This window comes from Anopheles funestus, chromosome 2RL (assembly GCF_943734845.2).
Source record: "Anopheles funestus chromosome 2RL, idAnoFuneDA-416_04, whole genome shotgun sequence".
Taxonomy (NCBI): Eukaryota; Metazoa; Arthropoda; class Insecta; order Diptera; family Culicidae; genus Anopheles; species Anopheles funestus.
This window is the reverse complement of record NC_064598.1, coordinates 101,978,054-102,000,023: the sequence shown is the minus strand read 5'-3', so window position 1 is coordinate 102,000,023 and position 21,970 is coordinate 101,978,054. Positions and strand designations below refer to the sequence as shown.

Here is a 21,970-nt window from a genome sequence, read left to right as displayed (position 1 = left end):
ATATAATTGTAAATAGTTCTAATTTTCTTACAATATTTAAAACTAAAAAAACGATGCCTAATGTATGGCAAAAATGGTATAGTATAAAAAAATCTTTGTGCTCTTCTGTTCATATAGTTTTTCGATTCGATCTCGCACAATGATCTCCGGTGATCGGAGATCGATCGCAAGATTGACACTTTTCAAGCAGAACTTTTCCGTTTTATTCATATATTTCATATGGTTTTCTGTTCATATTATCCTATGCTTCCTATTTATCTACAACTGTTCCTGTTAGCTCTCGCCTGATCCGCCCGATTAGGAATTATCCATCTTTGATACCAAACACATCTGTTTTTCGCCTCACAAAATTAACCTGATATGGAAGTTGCTACATTTGGTTTTTGTTTGTGCAAGTGTTTTTCCTTTCTCCCTACAATCCCTACAACAACGACTACCGGAGATTGAACTGGCGTCTGTAGGGAAACATTGATTACAACTTGTTTCTCTATAGTAAACAGTTTCCCTAAGAAAATCAATACGCATACTTTTACTTAAATTAACCCATAAAAATTTAGTTCGTATTCCACCAAGCAGTTTACAGCTGGCGCGTGTCTACGTCGTCGTTACCATGGCAATGCCATATGATCACCAAACGTGTCCAAATGTTTGTAATGGCACAAACCGAACCACGAAATGTACGCCATCGTTAAATGCAGTCATGTGCCGCGATAGGTAGTCGTGTACAGTCCGGCATCCGATTCGGTCGGTTTCGAAGGAAGGAACGGTTTTTGTCCCGTACTCCACGTCGCCCTGCAGCAGCGCTCCGCTAGTCCGATACGCGTTGTGACGCTGGACGCTGGTAAGTAGTGTGAAGAGTAGTTAATATTTGGAGCATTCAGTTGCCACACGACACGGCGTACAATGTTACGGATTCAGCATTTTCAGCACAAGCATACCACATGTTGTAGCATGTCAGAAGCTATATTTACATAGTCAGCAGGCCGGGGTGGAGGGCACGCACTGGCTTTTTTTTAGAAACTGTTAGTGTAGTTGTGCTTGCTTATGTTGTTCGGTTGCGCGAAAAAGTTATCGACCGCCAATAACCGTGTGAATCGATTCTCCTTTCTGTGCAGGCTCATGCTCGAACCAAAAACGTGGTTGTATTTCGTCCTTATCTCTGTGTAAAGCTGTGCGTTCATCGCTAGGAAGCCGCAAGGGCTGTAACACTGGCTGGAAAGAAAACGCCGGTAGCGGATCAGTGTTATCAAAATAGAACAAAGCAAATTCGTGGCCAATACGGGTGTGTGAGCAGCGTATCATTTTACACCCTAGCCAGTTTACCGCAGCTTGCCGCAATCGGCCGTGGAAATTCCCTTCAAGACGGTTAAAGTGTTCTAACAGATGGTATACGAGTAATTTCGTACCAGTGTCAGTTTGTGTGCTTAAGCGATATATGAGTGAAAGTTAAATTAGAAAATGGCCGGTATACTTTTTGTGGTGCACATTCCATCAGCTCGTTATGAGCGGGAGCTACGTCGCAAGGAGCAAGAACAGCTTGCCAAAACGACAACTGCCACCACGGAAGATGAGAAGGACAGTGAGCGACCGTCTAGCAAGTTGGAGGAGATGGAACCCTTCGTAACACCACAGCCCAAAAAAGCACCATCAAAGGTAAGAAAGGCACTGGGAATGGTAAAACGGCGTCAACGTTACGCATGCCAAGGTTACACCTATGGCAGGCGCCGAAACTGCTATGGCAGCTATCATGGTGGTCATCGGAATCGATCGCATTTTGTTTGTATTATCTGCTACACCTATCAGCAATTTGCATCCTGGCCAGATACGAACACTGGTGTGCGTTATCAAAGTTAATCTTAGTAGGTATTTTGAAGCACTTTGCTTTGCTACGGACGATAGGGCATGATCATGATCGCCGCGTATGTCCAGTTGAGACGAAATACAAGCACACACATCGTAGCCGGGTTGAGCAGTTTGCTGAATAGCAAACACAAGTTCAAACGATGGCGTCTTCCGTTTTGAGTAATCAAGCATGGCAGAAATGGCGCTAAAGCCACATGCGGGATTGCCGACAAAGTAATCGGCAATAAGTCGGCATTAAGTCTGAATGGAATGAAGGGTAGTTTAGTTTGCAATTTAAAGACACAATCGAAGAGTGATACTCGACGCACTCCGAAACCAAACGGCGAAAGCAAACGTAAAGTAAATTATGGCTTTATATGATGGCACCCTCTCTTTCACCGATCATGGTGGATGATAAAATGTTCCATACGAAAAATCCACGCCACATACGTTTCCTAACTATTGATTGAGTAGGACTGATTTTCTCCTCGTGCTAAAACTGGTCACAGTTTTTCTTGCTAATCGTAAAGGTACTTTAGATCCACCATCCCATTTCCGTTTCATATGGCATAAATCGACCACGTTAGCTGGCGTGTGAGTGTGTGTATTTGTGTTTTATTTTAGTTCAATATTCGTTTTCCTGACCTAGAGCGATTATTTGAACAAGTGAAACGACAAAATGAATGCATTGCACCATAAAATGTGAAAAACAAAACCAAGTGATGTACTATAGTGGCTTACTTTCGAACAGGCGGCTGATATGATGGTGTAAATTGTTCAGTTTATGTTAATTTGGTTGATTCCTTTTAAAATGCTGCAGTTGGAAAGAGGCTTGTTTGTTGATCTTTTATTCTATAGCCATCAGCATGTGAAATGTGTTTCTATTTTTAAATGCTGTTATCCGCATAAGCTGCCGAGTTAAAGTAACTAATCATAATAATTCTGGAAAAAATAACATTGTTATTCACATAATTACACCGAAAAGTGCTTTAATCATTCACAACGCAGCGACACGATCAAGCCGACACCAGGGATGAGTGTTAAGTGTTTGCTTTTAGATTAGAGTGTTGCTTTCCGTTGGTTACTGCACCTCAGCGCATGTTTGATGGGACAAATACAGTGAAGAGATAATTTATTTGATAAGCAGCACCACTATTCGCATGCGATGCATTGGAAAGCAGTATCTGTCTTCAAATGTGAATGCAATACGAGACGAATTTGGCCGAACATTTCCCATTCAGACACTATCTCATTTTGCCAACATAAAGCTATAGGAAATGAATCGTTCATGGTTTGAAATTTATTTTGTTTTTGTTTTGAATAGCTTGTCGGTTGTTGGATTTAATCCAAGCGGTGCTTTAAATCAATTTGCACTTGAGGTCTTGCATATGGACAGGCATTCATCATCGAATCAGCGTGAGAGGATGGTGATAAAAATCATTCACACTATTTAAAGAACCCGACTTCATTGCGGCGTAGCGTTGTCTCACGTGTTACTTTCTTTTCACAACTTCTCTAAGTCACGGTTAGAGCACGGGGAAACGTGTTCATAAAAATATATGTGTTTGTGTTTAAAAATAACTTTACGAAACTGCGCTCCATATTCCATTCGGAAGTGGGAGAATTTGTAGACGACGGGTGTCACGGTTGTTTTGTAAACGAAGCGATCATTTACTGTGACTCGCTCGTAAGATGCTACGTCGTTCTAAATAAACACAGCGAGCAGTGTGTGTTTGTTTCTTCCATGTTCAGTTAGACGTAGGGAGAATTCTTAGGTTGTGGTTTGAAATTTAAAAAACAATTTCGAATGTATTTTCGCTGACGCGTTCCGAACGCTTATCACTTGTTTGGTCTAAAGTTGGTTCGATTCTCGTCAGATTCCGAAATCCAGCAATGTCATCAAACCGTCTGATGATGACAATAAGAAACCGGACCCGATTGGACCACCGGCGATCAAGTTTATCGATCAGGATGGTGAGGAGATAGCTTCGCAGCCGGTTGATGCTAAGGATGACGATGCCGACGAAGGAGAAAAGGGAAAAGATAAAAAGTCCAACTTCCTGGCGGAACCGTTCGATAGGGCGTCAGCACTACGCAAGTCCTGGGATGGGTTTAAGGATCTCATCGGATCGGCCCGTAAAGAGAAAACGGCTCGTGAGGAAGCAGCAGAAAAGTTAACCCTTACCGGTGACTCGTCGATGGAAGAGGTGCTGAAAACAATCATCGCTGAGAAGCGCATTCACACTGCGGCCTGGATCGAAACTGATAAGGGCAATGGATTTCACGTAAGTTTGATCAAAGGACGAAAACTTCGTCCTAAGAAAAAATGCTACCAGTTGTGAAGTTTTGCTTTTTCACAGATTATGTTTTCGATCGAATCGGGTCCCATGGGTGACGATATCATCTACATGCTTAGCTCGTGGGGCGTTGGCCAACGGTTCAATTCGACCATCTCGATCACGTCATGCACGCTGTACAGTCAACCGCCGGAACCGGTTGCCGAAGAAGCGGAAGAGTAAGTAGTAGTGCAGGGGAAAGCAAACGTCGGAAGAAAGCGATACTGATCGATGCACTTACTAATTAGGGGAGCGGCTGGCGAACCAAATAAAAACAACGATGGAGGCGCGTGGAACACCTTCCTTTCGACCGTCCGGGCTCGGCTAAACGTTGCGCAGATCGTGGAGGAAGTGAAGCATGATGCACAAGTGTCATTTGATTTCGTGTCTATGCTTGCAGTCGCCAGGTAAGAAATAAAAGTGTCGATTCGCATGATTTACACTTGGCATAACCGTCCTCTTCTTCACTTTTCGTTCCATTCAAAAGTATTTTAGCTGCGTTCGGTTTGGTTGAGGATAGCTCCGTGTTTCTCATCGCCAGTATGCTGATTTCGCCGCTAATGGTAAGTGCGCTCTTGACGGGTAGATGGCGCTTTATTCGTAGAGATGAGTTTGACACCTAGAGGGCGTTAAAAGCAATTACATATCCTCTCCTAGTGGAATTTGAATTCCATCAACAATAACGCAATATTATCTTTTTAAAATAATCTCTACACTCATTCTAGGGTCCCATTATTGCGGTTATTTTCGGGACAGTTGTCAAGGAACGTACTCTACAGTTGATTGGTCTTAAGAATGAAATTATCGGCATTATGCTAACCGTCACCGTGGGTTTTATCTTCGGCTTGATCGTATGCAGCATAGACGAACGGTACAGTGTTGGCGAGGGTATTACGCATGAAATGTTGGCCCGTTGCGAAACGCACTCGCTCCTAGTCGGTATTGCCATTGCGCTGCCATCCGGGGCAGCCGTTGCCATTGCGATCCTGGGTGAAAACATTGGGTCACTCGTCGGTGTTGCCATTTCGGCTTCGTTGCTCCCGCCGGCAGTTAATGCGGTAAGAATCGTTACAAAAAGGTGTTTGTTTATGTGTGATATGACTATTTATTTAGTGTTCTTTTCTTTTCGCAGGGTGTACTGTGGGCTTTATCGTGCCTGTACTTCCTATTTGGATCAGAAGAATCTCGATATGGAACGCTCATAAAAACGCAAATCTATTCCGAAAACCAGGGGCTCGAACTGTTCACTCTCGGATGTATGAGCATGTCTTTGACTTTGCTCAACATTTTCTGCATTTATCTGGCTGGCGTAGTGTTCTTAATCGTAAGTACTGCTCCATGCGTTAAACACTATAAGAAAATGTATCCGATACTATATTCTTGCAATACGCTCCGACAGATCAAAGAGGTGGCACCGGTGGTACCTAAAGATCAGAAGCAGTTCTGGAAACACGATATCAAGATTGCGCGTGACTACAACCGTACGCTGCACACCAACGATGGTCACTCGATGAGCAAAAATCTCATGCAAGAGTTAACAACGCTGCACCACAACAATGACACAACTGGTGGGCTCCGTGGTGACTACCTACTGAATTCTGCCTCTAAAGGTAATCAGAATACCTGGTCGCCGCGACATAACTATCACCAGCGAGATCACAGGCCCACGATCCAGGAGCTTGAAGCGCTTTATCTTAGCTTATCGGCTAATACAACAGAAAACCAGTTCCACTACTCATCACACCATGCCGGACCGCATTTTGCACACTTTGAACGACTCGTAAGTGTACATATGTACGCTTAGAAGCCTTTGGTTATGTGTTGACTTACTTTGTGTGTTCCATTTCTTCCAATAGTCAACCTCACCCACACAACACCGACGCATGAATCCTTCGAATCCGATCAACATTCACGGTGGAATCTCACGCCACAGCCGGTTCTCGGAGTCACTGCGTGGAGCATCCGCACCATTGTCAAAGATACTGGAAGACGTTGCCGCTGGTACGTCCGGCGCAAAGGGTGAAACTAGTCACGGTGGACATCATGGTGAACGTGCTGGCAAGTCGACGAGAAGCTACGGTTTGCCGGGATTCAAGCGCAGCTCCAAAAAGTTCACCGTTACCCCGGCTTACGATCCGATACAAAAAGAGTAAAAACTCCCGGGCAGAGGAAACGGGGATCTTTATCGGATTTATAAAATGGCTGTTTTATGTGAAAGCTGCTGAAAGGTGCGCGTCCAAGTTCGGGCCGAGTTGCAGCGGCGGCAGTTTTGGTATTTTCTAGTTCTTATTGTTTCGATTTCTCGATTGTGAGTGTTTGTTGTTATTGTTTAAGTTTCACTTTTCTTTTCGTCATCGTGTTTGTTTGTATTGTGTCTCCACCGTCCACTAGCAACAGCACAAGTTTGTAAATAGTCATATCGTGTAAGATCGTGTAGTTCTTAAGCGAGCAGTAGTAAGAAGGGCAACATTTGCCTGGTGGGTAGTCTGCAGAAAGTAAACGTGATTAGGCAACTTGTTTGAGTCTACCAGCCCCATATGCAAATATGAAGGTACTGTACTTAATCCGTTCAATTGTAAGTGAATGAGAAAGATGCTTCCAAGCGCCATCCAAAGCGATATGCTTATCGTTGTATACTGATTGTAATAAAAAAAAACATGTGAGAGTGATGAAGATTACAATCATTCATGAAGATAGAATTTATTCAATAGCTCAATTGCCAAAATGCCGAAAATACTCGAATGTACTCAGGAAGTACACCTCCATCAAACTCAATTATTTCAAAAGTATGTCTATTCGCTTTTCTAAAACCTTTAGAAATCTTAGTTTCGTTGAAGAAGAATCTTTTATACTTTGCTCAAAACTGGCTTTTTTGTGGTTTATGATGTTTTATTTACTCGATTTCCTCAAAACTACTTCCAGCCATTGGCACAGTCGTATCATGCGTCAAATGTTAATAGGTTTCTTTCACTCGTTCTCATACCTGCACCTGTTCTATTGTCCTTCGGTCTCATCGCCGACAACGTCCTCTGGCATCCTCCAGATGACCTTTTCGCGAAGCGTTTTCGGTCCGTTCGATCCTGCAACTAGTCGCACCATGTCTAGCCGAATCGGTTTCGTCTCAACGAACCGGTCTGAGGATTCGGTTGCATTCCGGGTCGTATTGTTGGATTGGTGGTTCTCCTTACTAACTGTCTCCAGGGCACTACCATCCATCGGCAATGGTCCCACCTGATGGCGCTTCTTACTAATAGTGATCGTTTGATTTCTTACATTACTCGTATTTTCCAACCGCTCGATCTTGATCTCTTCCGTTGCGAAGAGCGGTTCCGAGGGTTGCTGGGACGATGGGTGATTTTGTTGCTGTTGTAAGCGATGCAGCTGTTGTTCCAGCTGCTGTTGCTCCAACTGTTGCTGTTGGTTATGGTTGCTTTCGACACGCATATCATCCACCGCGTCATTATCATTTGTATTCATGAGAAAGTCGCTAATCTCGAGAAAGAATTTTGCCGGTAGATTGTTACCGTTTACTTGTAACATTGAGGCACTAATATCGGGAAGTGTTTGGGCCAAATTCTCGATCGGTTGTTTTTCCGTCGTCGTTGGTTGTTGTACGGTGGGACGTCGTGAGAAAGCTTCCTCTTCCGAGGGCCTGGTCTCGACCTCTATTCCCAGCAAACGAAGTACGGAATTTCGAACTAACTGTGCCATGTTTGACTTTTGGAAGAGCTTCAACTGCGATTCTGGTAGCTGCAGTCGAAAGTTCTTAATACTCAGACGTATGTTGGTTTCGCCATTGACCTGACGCTGGTCATAGATAACCTTCTCGGAAGAATCAATCCTGTCATCATTGTCGCCGTCTTCTACGACTCGTTCATCAATTACACTTTCACGTTTCACTTTCCCGGCCAGCTGGAATGGTCGCACACTCGAGCCGACTGATCCATACCGTTTTGCATTTATCGTTAGCGTCAAATGGAGCACCAAAGTCACGATCAAAAAAGCGTCACACAGCCTCACCTTAGACATTTCACTGCGTTACTTCCAAACGGTTAAGCCAGGGCGTCATTCGCCTTAAACACAACGGAAACAAATCACATTCACTATCGGTTGCAGCTCGCTTATCGATGCACGCAAATAAGCTAGACACGCGTGCTCGACTATGGCAAGAAGTAATGTCCGTTCCGTTCGGCAGCACTTCGACGGATGATGATCAGTTCCGAAGGAATCGCGTGCGCTGTACCATTGTGGCGAAGATGACAACGGTTCAAAACCTCTCTTGACCCCTCTTGAAAATTGGGAACGATGGAGCATAGAAGACAAAAAACAGCAACAACAGAAACAAACACTTTCGGATCCTGCAAAGAAGAGAAAAAAGTCCACATTTTGTACACGGTGTGCTGATATATTAGTGCAGTGCATAATTTGCCTTCAAAAATCATTCACTATTACTTTCATTCAAACCTAAAAATTGAAAGATTTCACTCAAATAGTGAAATTCCTTCCTGAAAGTTAAATTCCTTAACCTTGTTGGAGACGTCCATTGTTTTTAGTAACATATGAAAACCACGGAGCGAATCATATTTATATTAGGACACATACAGTCCCTTCTTGGCTTAATGACCTTTAAGGCCACGTAGACCATTTGTGGCTTACTAGAGAAATGGCCTAGACTTGTTTTACCACATACTCGCATAGTCAGTCAGTCCTTGCTACGGGGGACACGGTCCGGATAGGATTTGATACCCGGTCCTGTCGTGTGGAACTGGTGCCATTGAACACATACACCATCGAGCCAGTGTTCTACCACTGGGTCAATGTAAAATAAAAAAATTCTAATTAATCATCTAAAATCTATAGAGCATGATTAAAAAAAAGTACGCGATTGTCTGGTTAATATTTTTTATTGTCTTTACTACACTACACTCATAAATACACTCAACACTGTATTTGATCGATTGATCCATTGAAATACCATTTGAAATACGTGACCGGTGCGTAGAAACGTGGAGAAACTGGGAAGCATCCGCAAACAAACATACGACACCTATACACACACGAATAATAAAACAAAACCATTCAACCAACAGCAGACACAAAGAAATGCCATCCGTGGAAGGGAAACCATGGAAAGAGAAACCCAAAACAGGTGATTCGAATGATGCGTGACACGCGAACCTTTGCCACAGACCAAACCGCATTGCACTAGCGATCGGTTATGCGGATCGGATCGTAAACCTCCCGAATGTGCCGTGTTCGGTTTTATGGGTAAGAAAATGGTATGTCCTTCCTCTATTGTGTTGCGACATACAAACAAAAAAGTCTACCAAAGAACGTAGTTCCCGCGGTGAATCGATTAAGCTGTTAATGGACGTTAATTTTATGGTAAATTAAATGATGCCAATATTCACTTATATCATTGGCCTCGTAAACGGTTTCGTGTGCGATGCGATTGCTGATTAATTGAATGTTAGAATAGGAGTTTTTGCTGCTAATAACAGTGTAAACTGTGAAAAAATAAATTCAAACGCATCTTTGAATGAATTTTGATTAATTTCTAGTTAAATAAGCGATTGGCTATGCCACAAACAATCATTTAGTGTAAGATCTGCTCACGTATGGTGATCGATTGCATATTTACTAACAGGTCGTGTCGTAAATATAAATCAGACAAGAATAGTCATCTTTTCCTTGTTTTACTAAACAGTATATAGGAAATGAAATGAAATTCAACAACTCTGTAAACTCTCACTCAACGACACTCAGAATAATTTTCTTCTTAGCTTCATAAAGTGAACAACAAAGTCAACAGTCAACATAACTATAGTCATTGAGCAACGATCTGCAAAATTAAACTTGACCTACTTTATTTTTTTTATTTTTGTTTCAGCGGGTTATTGGTTCAAATATTGTATGCTTTTTTTAATTTCTCATTATAGCTAAAGAAGAAGTGTTAACAAACAGAAATGTGTTAAAAGCAAGCCTAAAACAGGTTCCTCGTCTGTTTATGTATGGCGCGTCGTAGTAGAACAACGGGATATTTGGAGTAATCCAATTCAGTTTTCTGTTCAAAGACCATGTTTTCAATTAATATTTTTAATCACATTACATTTATCTTAAAAATAGTTGTTTTATTTTCAGCGTTTCCATAAGCTAAACAGAAAATAGTGGTTATAATAAATGCATATTTCTTATTTCGCTACACGTTAGTTGAGCATTGGGAAACTTTTCTTTTCCGGTAAAGTGTCCTTCACAATCCTTCTGCCATTTTCACACTACATCTCAGTTTTAGGTTTTCAGTCATAAAATTTTCCCTTTACCATCTTCTTATCACAACAGAAACTTTCAAAGAAGAGAGAGTTCACTGAACTAGAATAGTACGCTTCAGCAACGGTCTCAGCAAGTTGGCGACGCGCACCTTGTACCTGTGAAGAAGAAAAGTAGCACGATTCCATTTACCAAAATGTGGCTTCATCTGATATCCTGTAGAGGGAACAATAATTACTTCCGCTTATGCTTACGCTTCTTCTTTCCGGCTTGTTGTTTGGGCGTTTGTTGAGGTGCCGGCGCTGCCAGCTCACGACTATCTTCGTTCGATTCCGCCGAATCGGGATCTCGTGTTGCTGGAGCTTTGTCCATCTTAGTGATGAGTAGGGGAATTGTCTGTTTTGTAGACCCCTGTGCCGTATTAAGGTGGAATGGAATTTCGGCATGCTTCGGGTTGAAAAAGAACGATAGGCCCTGGCCCAGTAGACTGGCTGGCAGGTTGGCGGGTAAGCCTTGATAAGGGAAGTCACTGGCGATCAATGCATCGGATGCTGGAGCCACTGTCGTCGTGCTGGTGGTTGAAGAGGTAGACGAACTTGCTCCAGCTGCAGTAGAAGATGTTCCCGAGATGCTACCGTACGATTCCTCCGAACTCTCGTATTCCGATTCTCCGCCTGCAGCAAGTTGGGAGGCAAATAGGTCCAACAGTGTCGCTCCTGCAAGTGATGCGGACGGGGGCATTTCGGGACCCGGAATCGCAAGCATTACACCATCCACCGATACGTGCACGTTGGCCGTTCCGTTCTGACGCTGATCGAACACTAGATCGTACTCATTCTCGAAACTATCATCATAGTCACTGTCGTCATCGAGGAAGCTCGATACGGGTAGTGAATCGATTCGTACCACTGTTAGCACAAGTAAAAGCAAAAGGGTCACCGAACGACCACCCCGATATGTATCCATGGTTGATGAAGGGCTTACTGCGAAAGTACAATGAACTAACGGACACAGGTTCAGGATCGCTACCAACACCCAGTCCGAGATGTTGCTCCGATCGCAGGCTGATTTAGAGTGAAGGTTCTAGCGCTGGACCACAAGCATCCAACCCGTTTGGTTGCAGAATTGGTTGTTTTTCCCGTTCTCTGGAACGTCTGCAGGAAGATCGCCACCGTATCCTACTCACTCTCTCGTGAAAGTATTTTCTTCGTGGCGCAACTTTCTTGAACAGAGCCAAACACAAGCAGCAATCGTCATAATATCATCATTCTCTCGTGCAATTCTGTGGAATACCCCAGACAGGGTTTCCTCCACGGGGGATATTCTGCTTTGCTTATTATGTACAGTGGAACTCGTGTTGGTTTCTATGTACAGTGTGAGACGATTGTAGTCTACATGGGGAACTTTTGAAGTTAGCGCTTTATTAACTAAAAATACTATTCGAAAATTTTTTAATAGAAAGTGGTCCTTACAGCAACTTTTGATATCATGTTTCGATAAGAAGATATGCTAAAAGATGTACAAACAATAGAAATATATCAACAATCTGTTGCAAAATTGTCATGCAATTAGTTCGATACTCACTGTCCCACAACATCCTACGACTTTCACAACGTGTTCTATACTTTTAGGCCCGGCTTACATCAGTTTGGTCCAGCCAAAACGTCTCGCCGAAGGGGTCAATCAGAGACGAAAGGCTTAAGAAAATGATGAAACCATCAGTACCACTTGCTAGAAACCTCATCGTGGATACTGTACGATCGAGAGAAAGCATAACCCATTACACATGTCCAAGCTTCCACCACGGAAGAGACAGAGAAGCAAAGAACCACATCCTCCAGATATCCAATCCGAGCAGGTTACCCCGAGCGTTCCAGGAGCGTTGTTCAACTCCCCTCTTGAAGAGGGTGGCCTCAGACTATCTATACCTGCACTAAACATAGCAATCGGACGGAGAGCTTTCGTCCCCGCCCCAAGCTTCCTTGGGGTCAACGAAACTAACCGTTTCTTTGCCGTTTTTCTTCAGTTCGAGTTTGTTTTAGCGCTGTGTGAAAGCTCGAACATCGGTTGTGATGTTTCTAGGCTAGATGATTGGATAGGTTCCGTGTGTAAGGAGAACATGATCAGTTTGTGGATGTTGTTTTTTTTTGTTTGTCCAAACTATGACATCCGCTGGGGGTGAAATTCGGAATCGCTAGACGATACGATAATTGACAGTATCCGGAGACTTTTGGGGTTGATGTGTCGTTTTTTATAAGCATAAAAGCTTTTTTGATCTCTTTTCAAATCTTGTGTGTGGACCATTCGTTCAACAGGAAACATAACCTATGGCGCACTCGAATGAAAATATCGTATTGGACTAAAGGTGACCTTCGCCGGAAGCTGTCACGAGCTCAAAATCGAAGCGTTTTGTATTGCACTGCCCAAGGGATGAAACGGTACTTCGGGTGGTTTCTAGTGAGTGTTTCTTTTCTACTTGGTGGCTATTCCAACAGCTTCTGATTCTGTACCTATTGATGCCAGTAAGCATGGGGGTCGAATGCAAATACGGATTGCGTGCGTTCCTATGGAGTTCGGAACCGCACAAAGAAGTAAATAAGCGTAATTAAGCAAAATTTTTAGTGCATTTAACAAGTACAGGACGTACAACTCACTACCACAACGTGTACAATATGTAACTATCTTGATAAGCATCAACCTATTTTTGGAAACGTATCTAGGTGATCTAGATTATTGTCAGGCGCTTGTAAAGATTATCAAGCCAACCAATCTCTTCTCCGAAATATTCCTGGAATGGACCCTTAAGAAAAAGAGTAAGAAAACAAACAACTTCACCCCAAAAAAGCGGTGCGAATCACCTTCAACGTGCAGAGTAAACATTCAAAATCACTCGCTTAGTTTGTGTTCTTCGTCGTCACCTCCCGCCTTCTCGATCGTACACGTAGTCAGTCCCGCTGCGTATCAAATGCGACATGTGCTCGATAACGACATTCACCGGAAAGTAGGTCGCGGAATATAACGGAATCGTCGGCGATCACCGGTCTTTCCTGTGTGTGTATTTTTTTTGTTTCCTTATTCTTTCTCCGATGCAATGTCTCATTCTCTTTTCCCAGCATTTTCTTCGGTCCAAGATCACTCTTCTGTAGCATTCGTATTACATTTCACACAAATGCTGGTTTTGTGATTAATCATCCAAAAGTGGCCAATTCTGCACGATGACGCTCCGTGCCTTCATGGCCTGGTTCATTACAATCACGATCGTACCAGAGAGAAAGTCGTCCAGCCACTCGTCCAACTACCGATTCTAGAGCAGGCAAATGCTTCAGACAGACGTATCAGAGATTATTCTTAAAATACTCATCTATGTATGTACACACTCATCACCGACGTTCTTCCAGATCCTCTCCCGGGAAGTCCTCCCGTACCTTCTACGACGTCATTAGATTAGATCTTGCACTTGACCGTTCAGTATACGGGTCCTGAGCTTCTCCCTATCAGATTCGGTTGCTCATGGAAAATTGTATTATTTCTTGGAGTTCCCCAATTCCCAAAAGCAAACCCCCTCACCGAGATCGAGTAGAATATAGCTTTTATTTGGCACGATGGCATCAATAAATAAAACAGCATTAGAAGGCAGTTTCTTTTAGCGCAAAAGCACCCCGGCAAAGCTCGCGAATCGCACGAGCTGCGGGAGATCATCCGTCCTAGCACACTTAACATACGAGCTTATCACTAACAAAAAAAATCTGCTACGCAGAACCGGGGCTGCGCGGTTCATGGTTGCACAAACTGACATACGCCATAGCTGTCCCGCTTCCGGTCCGGACCGCACTGTTCCTGTGCGCCGAGTAGTCGCAGCTCGTCCCAGTCCCCGTCCAGTGTGTCGGCATCGTTCTGCTCTAGATCGTCGTAGCGGAATTCGTTGTCCGACTGTAGCTGGAGCTGCGTCATGTCGACGTCGGAGCGCAACGGCTCAAACTCTAGGCTGTCGAAGGAGGAAGGTGGATGGTGAGAATGGTACACGACCAACCCGTTGTCCCCGGCGATACCGTCACGTTCCGGTTCGGCCACGTTTCCGGCGTCGTCGCTCCGGCGAAGCAGTAGCAGGGAGGTGGTTCCGTCACGTTGTGGGTTGTCCCCGTCACCAGGAAGGAGGTGATTGTTAGTGTCACTACTACTACCAGCGGCTACTACCAGGGTGTTAGTGTTAGGATACCCGCCTACCCGCAGGGCCCGCCCGTTGCCATGCCCATCGACCGAGAAAGCCCGGGCGGTATGCGGATGGGGATAGTTACCTGACGAGGCAGGGAACCGAATCAAACGGCTCGATGACGCCGGTTCCACACTGAACGTAAACGACGGTTTACGGTCCGACGAATTCGGTCCAGCATCCGTGTCGGCTCCATCAACGCTACGCGCACTGCTGGACAGGTCCACCTTGTATGGTGTACGGCCCTCGATGAACTCTTCCGTCTCGAGCTGACCCGACCGTTGGTGGTTCTCGTCCAGTACAATTACTTCCGGTGTTACCTGGGAGATCTTCTTCTGCACACCGTGGGCTTTGTTGTTCTTGCGTTTGTGGGATGTTTTGCGTGTTTGGTGATGTGCATCCTTCTTATGTGCCGAACGGGTCAGCAAATCGAGCAACGATGCACCGGACGAAGAGCCAGATGGGACAACCACGATTACAAAGTTTTCCAAATCGGCGCGAATGTTGTATTTGCCTTCTTGGCGTTGATCGAAGGTGATCGTTTTACGCGGAGGCTTAATCGTTGGTGCAGTCGGCACTCCGCTGACTGGGGGTTTTGTCGTGGTAGATAGTGTCGTCGACACTGTTGTTGGTTTGCTCGTCGACGATGTCACTGTTGTGGACAACGCTGCCGTTGTTGATTCGGTTCCCGTTGTTTGCATTGCACTAGCAACGGTGCTCGTGGCATTGCTCGATTGTTCATCATTACTGACCTGGAGCTTGGAACCTGGAGTTGAAGCGCTTTCGCCCACCGGAGGTTCGTCAGTTGCCGGTGGTTTCGCTTCTGGCACCGCGGTGGATGTTGTAATGGCGTTGGCCGCATCATCCTTTCTTACCGTTGGCCCGGCAGAAACAATTGCGACCATTGCTACGAACAGCAACAGCGTGACTCGTAGCATCTTAGTTGATGTTTAACTCACAGTTTTGCAAATCGATCGTTACCTTCCGAAGGTGCTTGCTGGATGTTGTAGCTCTTTTCTGGTTCAAGTTCAACGCGCGACTGCTCAACATAATTCTCATCCTAAGCTAAAGCAGTGTCGACCCATGGCGATGGGTAAGTCTTGTTCCATCGGGAGAGGTTTTCATTATAGGGGATGAAAAATGGAGGATAAGCCCGCGAGAGTTTTTTCCACGAAAGCAGAGAATACGAGCGGAATCAAGAGAAATCATTGAAGACATCCGCGATCGCGAGCGATCGTCAAAAAGAGCAGGAGAATTCCCAAGAAAGAAGAGTTTAGTAATAAACAAATAGCAAATGGTACGAGAAGGGGATGAAAATTCAATCGAGATTGAGAGGACTACCCCTATTTGATGTTCATTCAGCATTACACATTGCTAAGTTTGTTGCACTCTTATCAGTTTATTAAACAACTATGTCTAAAATTAATATTTGTGCAAAATTGTAAGCTAACATACTTGGTACTCGAAACAAAACTTTTAAAAATACATTGTTTTTGTTGTTATATGTGTAAAAGCATGGTAGCTATGTAATATAATATTTCAAATAATCATTCATATAGGCTGAAATATTCTATTTTAAATCACCGATTAGCATATCACTTTCTCAGGACAAGTTTTTCATTCTATGTATATACAAGGAATGGCAGCTACCCATATTCCGGAGTTCTGAACAAGGTTGCACCGGTGAACGGGAATTGGCAGAATCGCTCTAGAACAACATAACGGCATCGGTTGATCGTTAAATGAGCTTTGAAGCTACGGGACAAACTGGTTGCAAAGTGGTCGGTCGGATCAGAAAGTATTATCATTAATTACCTGTGAGGACCGAAACTTTCGTACTAAAGCAATTTTTTATGCTCTCAAAACAAGATTGAATACTGAAAAGTAATGCAATATGATATTTACTTAGCTAATAGATGTTCCATTTGTTAACACTTTTATCACGACATTGGGAAGTACAAGAGAATTCTACGCAACCAACACCAGATTTGACAAATATATATCAAGGATTTTGATTGCAAGCTAATTAACAACAATTCGTTTAAACCTTCAGAAATATTCGCCACCCTCTGCTAAATAGCCTCGACGTAAACATTCGAAATAGAGGTTTTTTTTTAAATAATGATTGACTTTTATTGACTTTCAATATCGGAAACTTGGAACAATGAACACACAGAACTGATACAAAATTTGCCTGCCTTTTACATGGGTAGGTTATAGCACCTTAACAAAGGCAGCTGGAATACAAATTGTGATGTAATTTGAAGCCAGTTTAAGTTCTTTTGCTTTGCATTCTGCGTATATCTGCACTGTAGTTGTAGCATGGGTTTACGAAATAATTAACTTCTGTTTGTGACATATAGCTGGCATGTTGTGCTGATTTGTCCCTTTCGCACGCTTGAAAATCAATCTATATTAATAATGTTTAGCGTACATCATTGTATGTTTACACTCTTTCACCAATTTATTCCATTCTCTTAACACTGGATATTGTTCCACCTTTGCCGTAGCGTTTGTTTTCGCAATTCTCTGAGTTGCCCCATTTGTTCGTACAAGGAAGCTAACAAAAAACTAATTTATTCAGAACTAAAGTAGTTAATAATTAATATTTAGGATTTCACACATAATTGTGCACACGTGTCGTAGTATTCCAATTAAAATAGGCATTTGAAAAGGATATTGTTTTGTGATGAACTCATTGAATTATAAATAAATGATATTATATGGCACTGTGATAGAGAGAAATAGAGGGATCATGGTGCAGTAAAAATAAGGTGTATAATGGTAATAACTTATCATTCACAGACATTGAAAAATCGTGCTCGTTACATACAGCGCTATATTTTAATGTCAATTCACGAATCCTTGTTTATTATCAACGCACGTGGGAGCATACTGGAGAACTGAACAATCTTTATGGCTTTCTAACAGACACCAAATCGATAATTTAATATTTAATATCAACATAACAAGAGACTGTGGGGCAGGAAACGTTTCAATCTAACACACCACACGATAGAAACTATTTCTGTCTACTCGTTATTGTCGTTATTTTTCCTTCCGGAAACTGTTAACATGTGTACAACGAGATCGTTAGTTACTCTGTCGCTAAGGAGTTGCTGCTTGCAGGCACCGCTGCAATCTGTTTCTTGTGTTTGGTTGTAACAAACCACCATCGAAACAATTCCTATTCAATCTTGCCTGGCTACATTTTTATCCATGTATTCTTACTGTTTTCCTGAATGAATTGTCACGATTATAAAATGCAAAAATCGCGTCTGTGATGCAAAATACACTATACAAATATGTTACGGCACAAAATTACGTTAATCATTCTGCAGTAGCGGTGCATATCTGACCGTAACGCGACCACCACGGTAAACCACGGCATAGCGCTTAATTCTTTGATTCGTCGCGATATGGCGAAATAGGTAGCTTCCACGACAGGAAATACCTGCGCGGGAAGGCCGTGGAACACACACAAGTCGTCTTGACTTTAATTTGTTAATATAATTGTTACTTACAACGAGCACTATATACAGAGAAACGTATTGTAGCTACCGATTAGGATAATATAAAATGTAGTTAGTACTGTCAAATACTAAGGACGAAACGGAGCTTGCACAAGGAAGAGCGAAGCGTAGGTTAGACGTTAAATTACTTCTTTGGATGTATATTATGCTAATGTTTATGAAGTCACCAGTTCCGGGGTCAGGTTGCTGATGTATGTGATGTCGAGACAAATGTTGAAGTACCAGAAGCACAGTGTGTGGTATGTGTTTAGCGTCCTTTACAGTTTATATGTAACTAGTAAATTGTGAGGTATGTAGATGGGAGATAAATACCATCATGATATATCATGGTATTTTAAGATGCTTTTTTTCATACCACTTCTTCCCTATTCATAATTCGATATGATTGACCGTTTGGCGCTACGCGAGTCGTTTGGTCAAAGTACTGATTGATTCAAAGGACTCACTCTCGCTAGCTTCTTTGTAGGATCAAAATAAAATATTAGTTCCGATGGATTGCCTTCCTAGGCGTTACAATTCCATAAAAATAAGCTAAACGAACCACTGCACATATTACATTGTGCATCGTTCGATTGTTAAAGCATTTTACTTGTGATGGCGTTCTAGCTACTTTCACATCAAGCATGAAATATTATTTAAAAGCGTATTTGGTTCAAACCCATTGTGATGCTCTCTGTTAATATATAAGACAGATTGCCTCACCATGTAAGCAAGGAGGAAACAACCACTAAATGAAGTAACCAAAGCCATAGTGTTTCGGTTAAGGTTCGAAACCAGTTGCCTCAACAGCTTTCAGGTATGTCCATAATTTGCGTAGTACTGTCGGACACTGGAAGCTAGACAGCATAGAGCAGTGCCTCCTATTCTTTGGATTCGTCCGGTTTTGTCACCATAAAGCAGCGTCGATTGAAGTGTTTGCACATTTGTTGGACCTGTAATTGTTTAGCCATATGTTCATATTGATTGCACATCGATCCTTCTTTATTGTTAGACCGGATACTTACAACACCGGAACCATAGTGCCAATGAGCTAGGGAAGATCCGATTACGAGCAAATACAGTAACGGTCGTTCGAGCAATGGCATAGTAAGGCTCATTACAACGGCCCCGCATAAAACGCCTGTCATCCAGTTGAACGTTTCCGCTGTAGTGTTGGACATTTGCGATACAATTAACCGGCACTGAAAAAGAGAGAACAATAGTTTTAACCACATTCTCTGCACTAGAGTAACAAATGCATCGTACTTACGCTAATGTTACTAAAAACTGTTCCCGTCATGATGTAGACGGCCCGCGGATCTCGGTTCATAATATCGCTCGGCGACACAAACACCCAAAGCAAACAAACGAACATAAAACTACCGTACGTAAATAGTGGACGCATCGCTTCCTTCATAGTGCGCATTTTGCCTGTACGATCTTTATACGATCGGTACATATTGAAAACCACCATCGGTAGGTTGGACATGGCGCTAATGTGAAGGCAAAGTTCCATCAATTGACCAGCCGATAGATCCCACGGCAGCGTCACTTTCCACAGCTGATAGCCAAACATCCACGTGGCTAGGTACATCAATACGGAACCCTGCGGAGATAGTATATGGTTTTCTATCGTGCTATCATGCCAGCAACCGCCATCATATTACTCACCCACATGCCGAGATCGTATCCCCACGGTAAATACAGCACACCCGTATTGTACTTTTCCCAGTGTGATAGATAAAAGCTGAAGAATATCGTCCACATGATGTAGTACATGCGTATCGGTGGTACCGACGTTGGGCCACGACCGAATATGCTGTACAGACAAGCCGGAATGAAAAACGCCGAGTACGAATCGAGCCCATGATCGAATAGCTCGCCAAGCGGCCCGGAAAGCTTAATTCTTCGTGCCTGCTTACCATCGATGCCGTCCAGCGTGTAGGCGAGAAATATATTTACAGCCGCCAGTGCCCAGAACCAGTTCGGTACCGGTGTTGTGTTTTCCAGCTCCGTACTCGCCCAGAATCCCCAGTCGTACCAAGATAGCATCACAAAATTGGCCACGGTGAACAGAAAGCCGGCAAAAGTCATCAGGTTCGGTGCAATCCATTTTGGGAAATACTGAAATGGATGAAACGGACAAAGAAAAATGTATGATTATCGAGATGATATTGTTTTACGTTCATGACTGTAATTTCGGCAACGTGTTTCTTCCTTCCAAGTCTTATCAGTGCACCATGGCCGACGAGCGGGGAAGGTGAACAGAGCAAAAGTATGGTTTTATATATGATGCAATCAACAATTACGGATCGTTTTTTTACTTATCGGAAGCGACATTTTTGGCACTTTTCTTAAGTGTTGTCTATCGTTCCAAAGAAAACGATAAGACACCGACATACCGGTCATGCGTTATCAGTGATAAGACGCCGTTACGGAGCTTACGCTTTATCCATAGACTCATCCGCAACTGAACCGTAATATTTATGTTTCAATGGATGTAGTAAATCTGGTTGGCGTTAGGAAACAAGTTGACCCATGAATAGCCTCTAGCAAAATACCAACTTACCTCTACGAGCCAATTCCAAAACGGATGCATAACATAAATACTGAGTGGCGATGTGTCCTTAGCATTGTACTGAAATCAGAAGGAAGTAGGCATTAAGTTTTGTACACTGACCAAAATAGAAAAGTTTTAATATAAATAAACTGAATCCTTTGAAAAGAAAATACAACTATGTAGCTATTTACAGTCACTGCTAGAGTGGTAAATGAAACACGAATTATTGACTAAAAATAGATTCATAGAAAACATAAAAGTACATGCTATGGAGGGACAATATTTGGTCGATATTGTTGATGGAACACGCTTCTTTTAAACTGCACTGCATGTTTCGTTTGGTACGCAATAACATATCGATTGTCCAAAACACAACCAACACCGGCATATTGTTTGCGGCACGCAAGCTCTAGTACGTTTTCCGTATCCTGCAGGACTCCCATTTCCAAACAGTGCGCTTCATACTTATGTAACAGGCAAAGGGTCCTCACCTTATAATTATCAAATCCAGCCAGATGCTCCTTGGTCAAATAGGCTTCACTCATGGTAAGCTAGTAGCACGCAGCACGTTAAGTTCGCGGGATGTTAATTAGGAAGTCGTGCTTCACAATCCACCACTTGCTTGTTCGCCAATTGCCCTGCTGCTTCACTGCATTGACTAGCGAAAACTCGATTTTACTCGCACGGATGCCCTTAATGCTGCTAACGTTGAACAATCGATTATGACTTCGAAATCACTCTTCGATCACAGCGATTCTGTGTGGAATGTGTGGCCGCGAGGTGCAAAATAATCGCTGCTGGTCAGCCCGTCTACAGTTTTACCGGCTGAACGCGCCGCGGTGATCGATACACACGCTGCACACGCTTACGGTTCAACGTAGCTTTCGTCCCGGCAAGCTCATCGCAACCCGTTGCGCTTCGGATGGATTAGGACCGCTGGACGGGAACGGGAACACGCCACGATGTGCGTAGGCGAAAAACCACACAGCATGCAAATTGTTCGATTTTTCCTCGATCCACCGAGATGGATTTCTATTGCACTTTCCACACTGCTTTGCGTTGTTTGGGGGCGGCTAGGACTGTTCTGACAGCTGCCAAACCGACGATGTGTAGTAGTGTGCGTGTATACCAAGAATACAATTTATTCTAATTTTCATGAAAAAACAGTTAAATTAATTAACTAACAATTTCAAAGCACCACAGCTAAATTGGAACACCAGCAATTGGTGTTAAAAAATATTAA

The 21,970-nt window shown here is 43.2% G+C and overlaps 4 protein-coding genes across 6 annotated transcripts; 1 reads left to right on the top strand and 3 right to left on the bottom strand.

Annotated features, from left to right (window-relative positions):
* The first annotated feature begins 707 nt into the window (after nucleotides 1-707).
* Nucleotides 708-6,877, top strand: LOC125762130 (uncharacterized). The gene is made up of 10 exons (XM_049423926.1): nucleotides 708-841; nucleotides 1,116-1,653; nucleotides 3,720-4,127; nucleotides 4,203-4,357; nucleotides 4,427-4,585; nucleotides 4,666-4,741; nucleotides 4,904-5,236; nucleotides 5,311-5,502; nucleotides 5,578-5,958; nucleotides 6,035-6,877. The coding sequence occupies exons 2-10, from the start codon at nucleotides 1,459-1,461 to the stop codon at nucleotides 6,329-6,331; spliced, it is 2,196 nt and encodes a 731-aa protein (XP_049279883.1). The 5' UTR covers nucleotides 708-841; nucleotides 1,116-1,458; the 3' UTR covers nucleotides 6,332-6,877.
* A 2,190-nt stretch (nucleotides 6,878-9,067) lies between these two features.
* LOC125762139 (trinucleotide repeat-containing gene 18 protein-like) lies at nucleotides 9,068-11,715 on the bottom strand. The gene is made up of 2 exons (XM_049423948.1): nucleotides 10,684-11,715; nucleotides 9,068-10,603 (listed from the first exon to the last, which is right to left on the bottom strand). The coding sequence occupies exons 1-2, from the start codon at nucleotides 11,409-11,411 to the stop codon at nucleotides 10,540-10,542; spliced, it is 792 nt and encodes a 263-aa protein (XP_049279905.1). The 5' UTR covers nucleotides 11,412-11,715; the 3' UTR covers nucleotides 9,068-10,539.
* Nucleotides 11,716-14,017: 2,302 nt separating this feature from the next.
* Nucleotides 14,018-15,943, bottom strand: LOC125762134 (uncharacterized). Of its 3 annotated transcripts, none has more exons than XM_049423940.1 (2): nucleotides 15,637-15,943; nucleotides 14,018-15,562 (listed from the first exon to the last, which is right to left on the bottom strand). In XM_049423940.1, exon 2 carries the CDS (start codon nucleotides 15,558-15,560, stop codon nucleotides 14,220-14,222), a length of 1,341 nt encoding a protein of 446 aa, XP_049279897.1. In that variant the 5' UTR covers nucleotides 15,561-15,562; nucleotides 15,637-15,943; the 3' UTR covers nucleotides 14,018-14,219. The 3 variants fall into 3 exon arrangements, with proteins under 3 accessions (XP_049279897.1, XP_049279896.1, XP_049279898.1); XM_049423941.1 differs by having other exon boundaries at nucleotides 14,341-14,430; nucleotides 14,741-15,943; XM_049423939.1 differs by having other exon boundaries at nucleotides 14,018-15,943.
* A 1,273-nt stretch (nucleotides 15,944-17,216) lies between these two features.
* LOC125762123 (ethanolaminephosphotransferase 1) lies at nucleotides 17,217-21,905 on the bottom strand. The gene is made up of 6 exons (XM_049423906.1): nucleotides 21,219-21,905; nucleotides 20,737-20,805; nucleotides 19,839-20,291; nucleotides 19,438-19,773; nucleotides 19,193-19,369; nucleotides 17,217-19,120 (listed from the first exon to the last, which is right to left on the bottom strand). The coding sequence occupies exons 1-6, from the start codon at nucleotides 21,270-21,272 to the stop codon at nucleotides 19,049-19,051; spliced, it is 1,161 nt and encodes a 386-aa protein (XP_049279863.1). The 5' UTR covers nucleotides 21,273-21,905; the 3' UTR covers nucleotides 17,217-19,048.
* Between the last annotated feature and the right edge of the window lie 65 nt (nucleotides 21,906-21,970).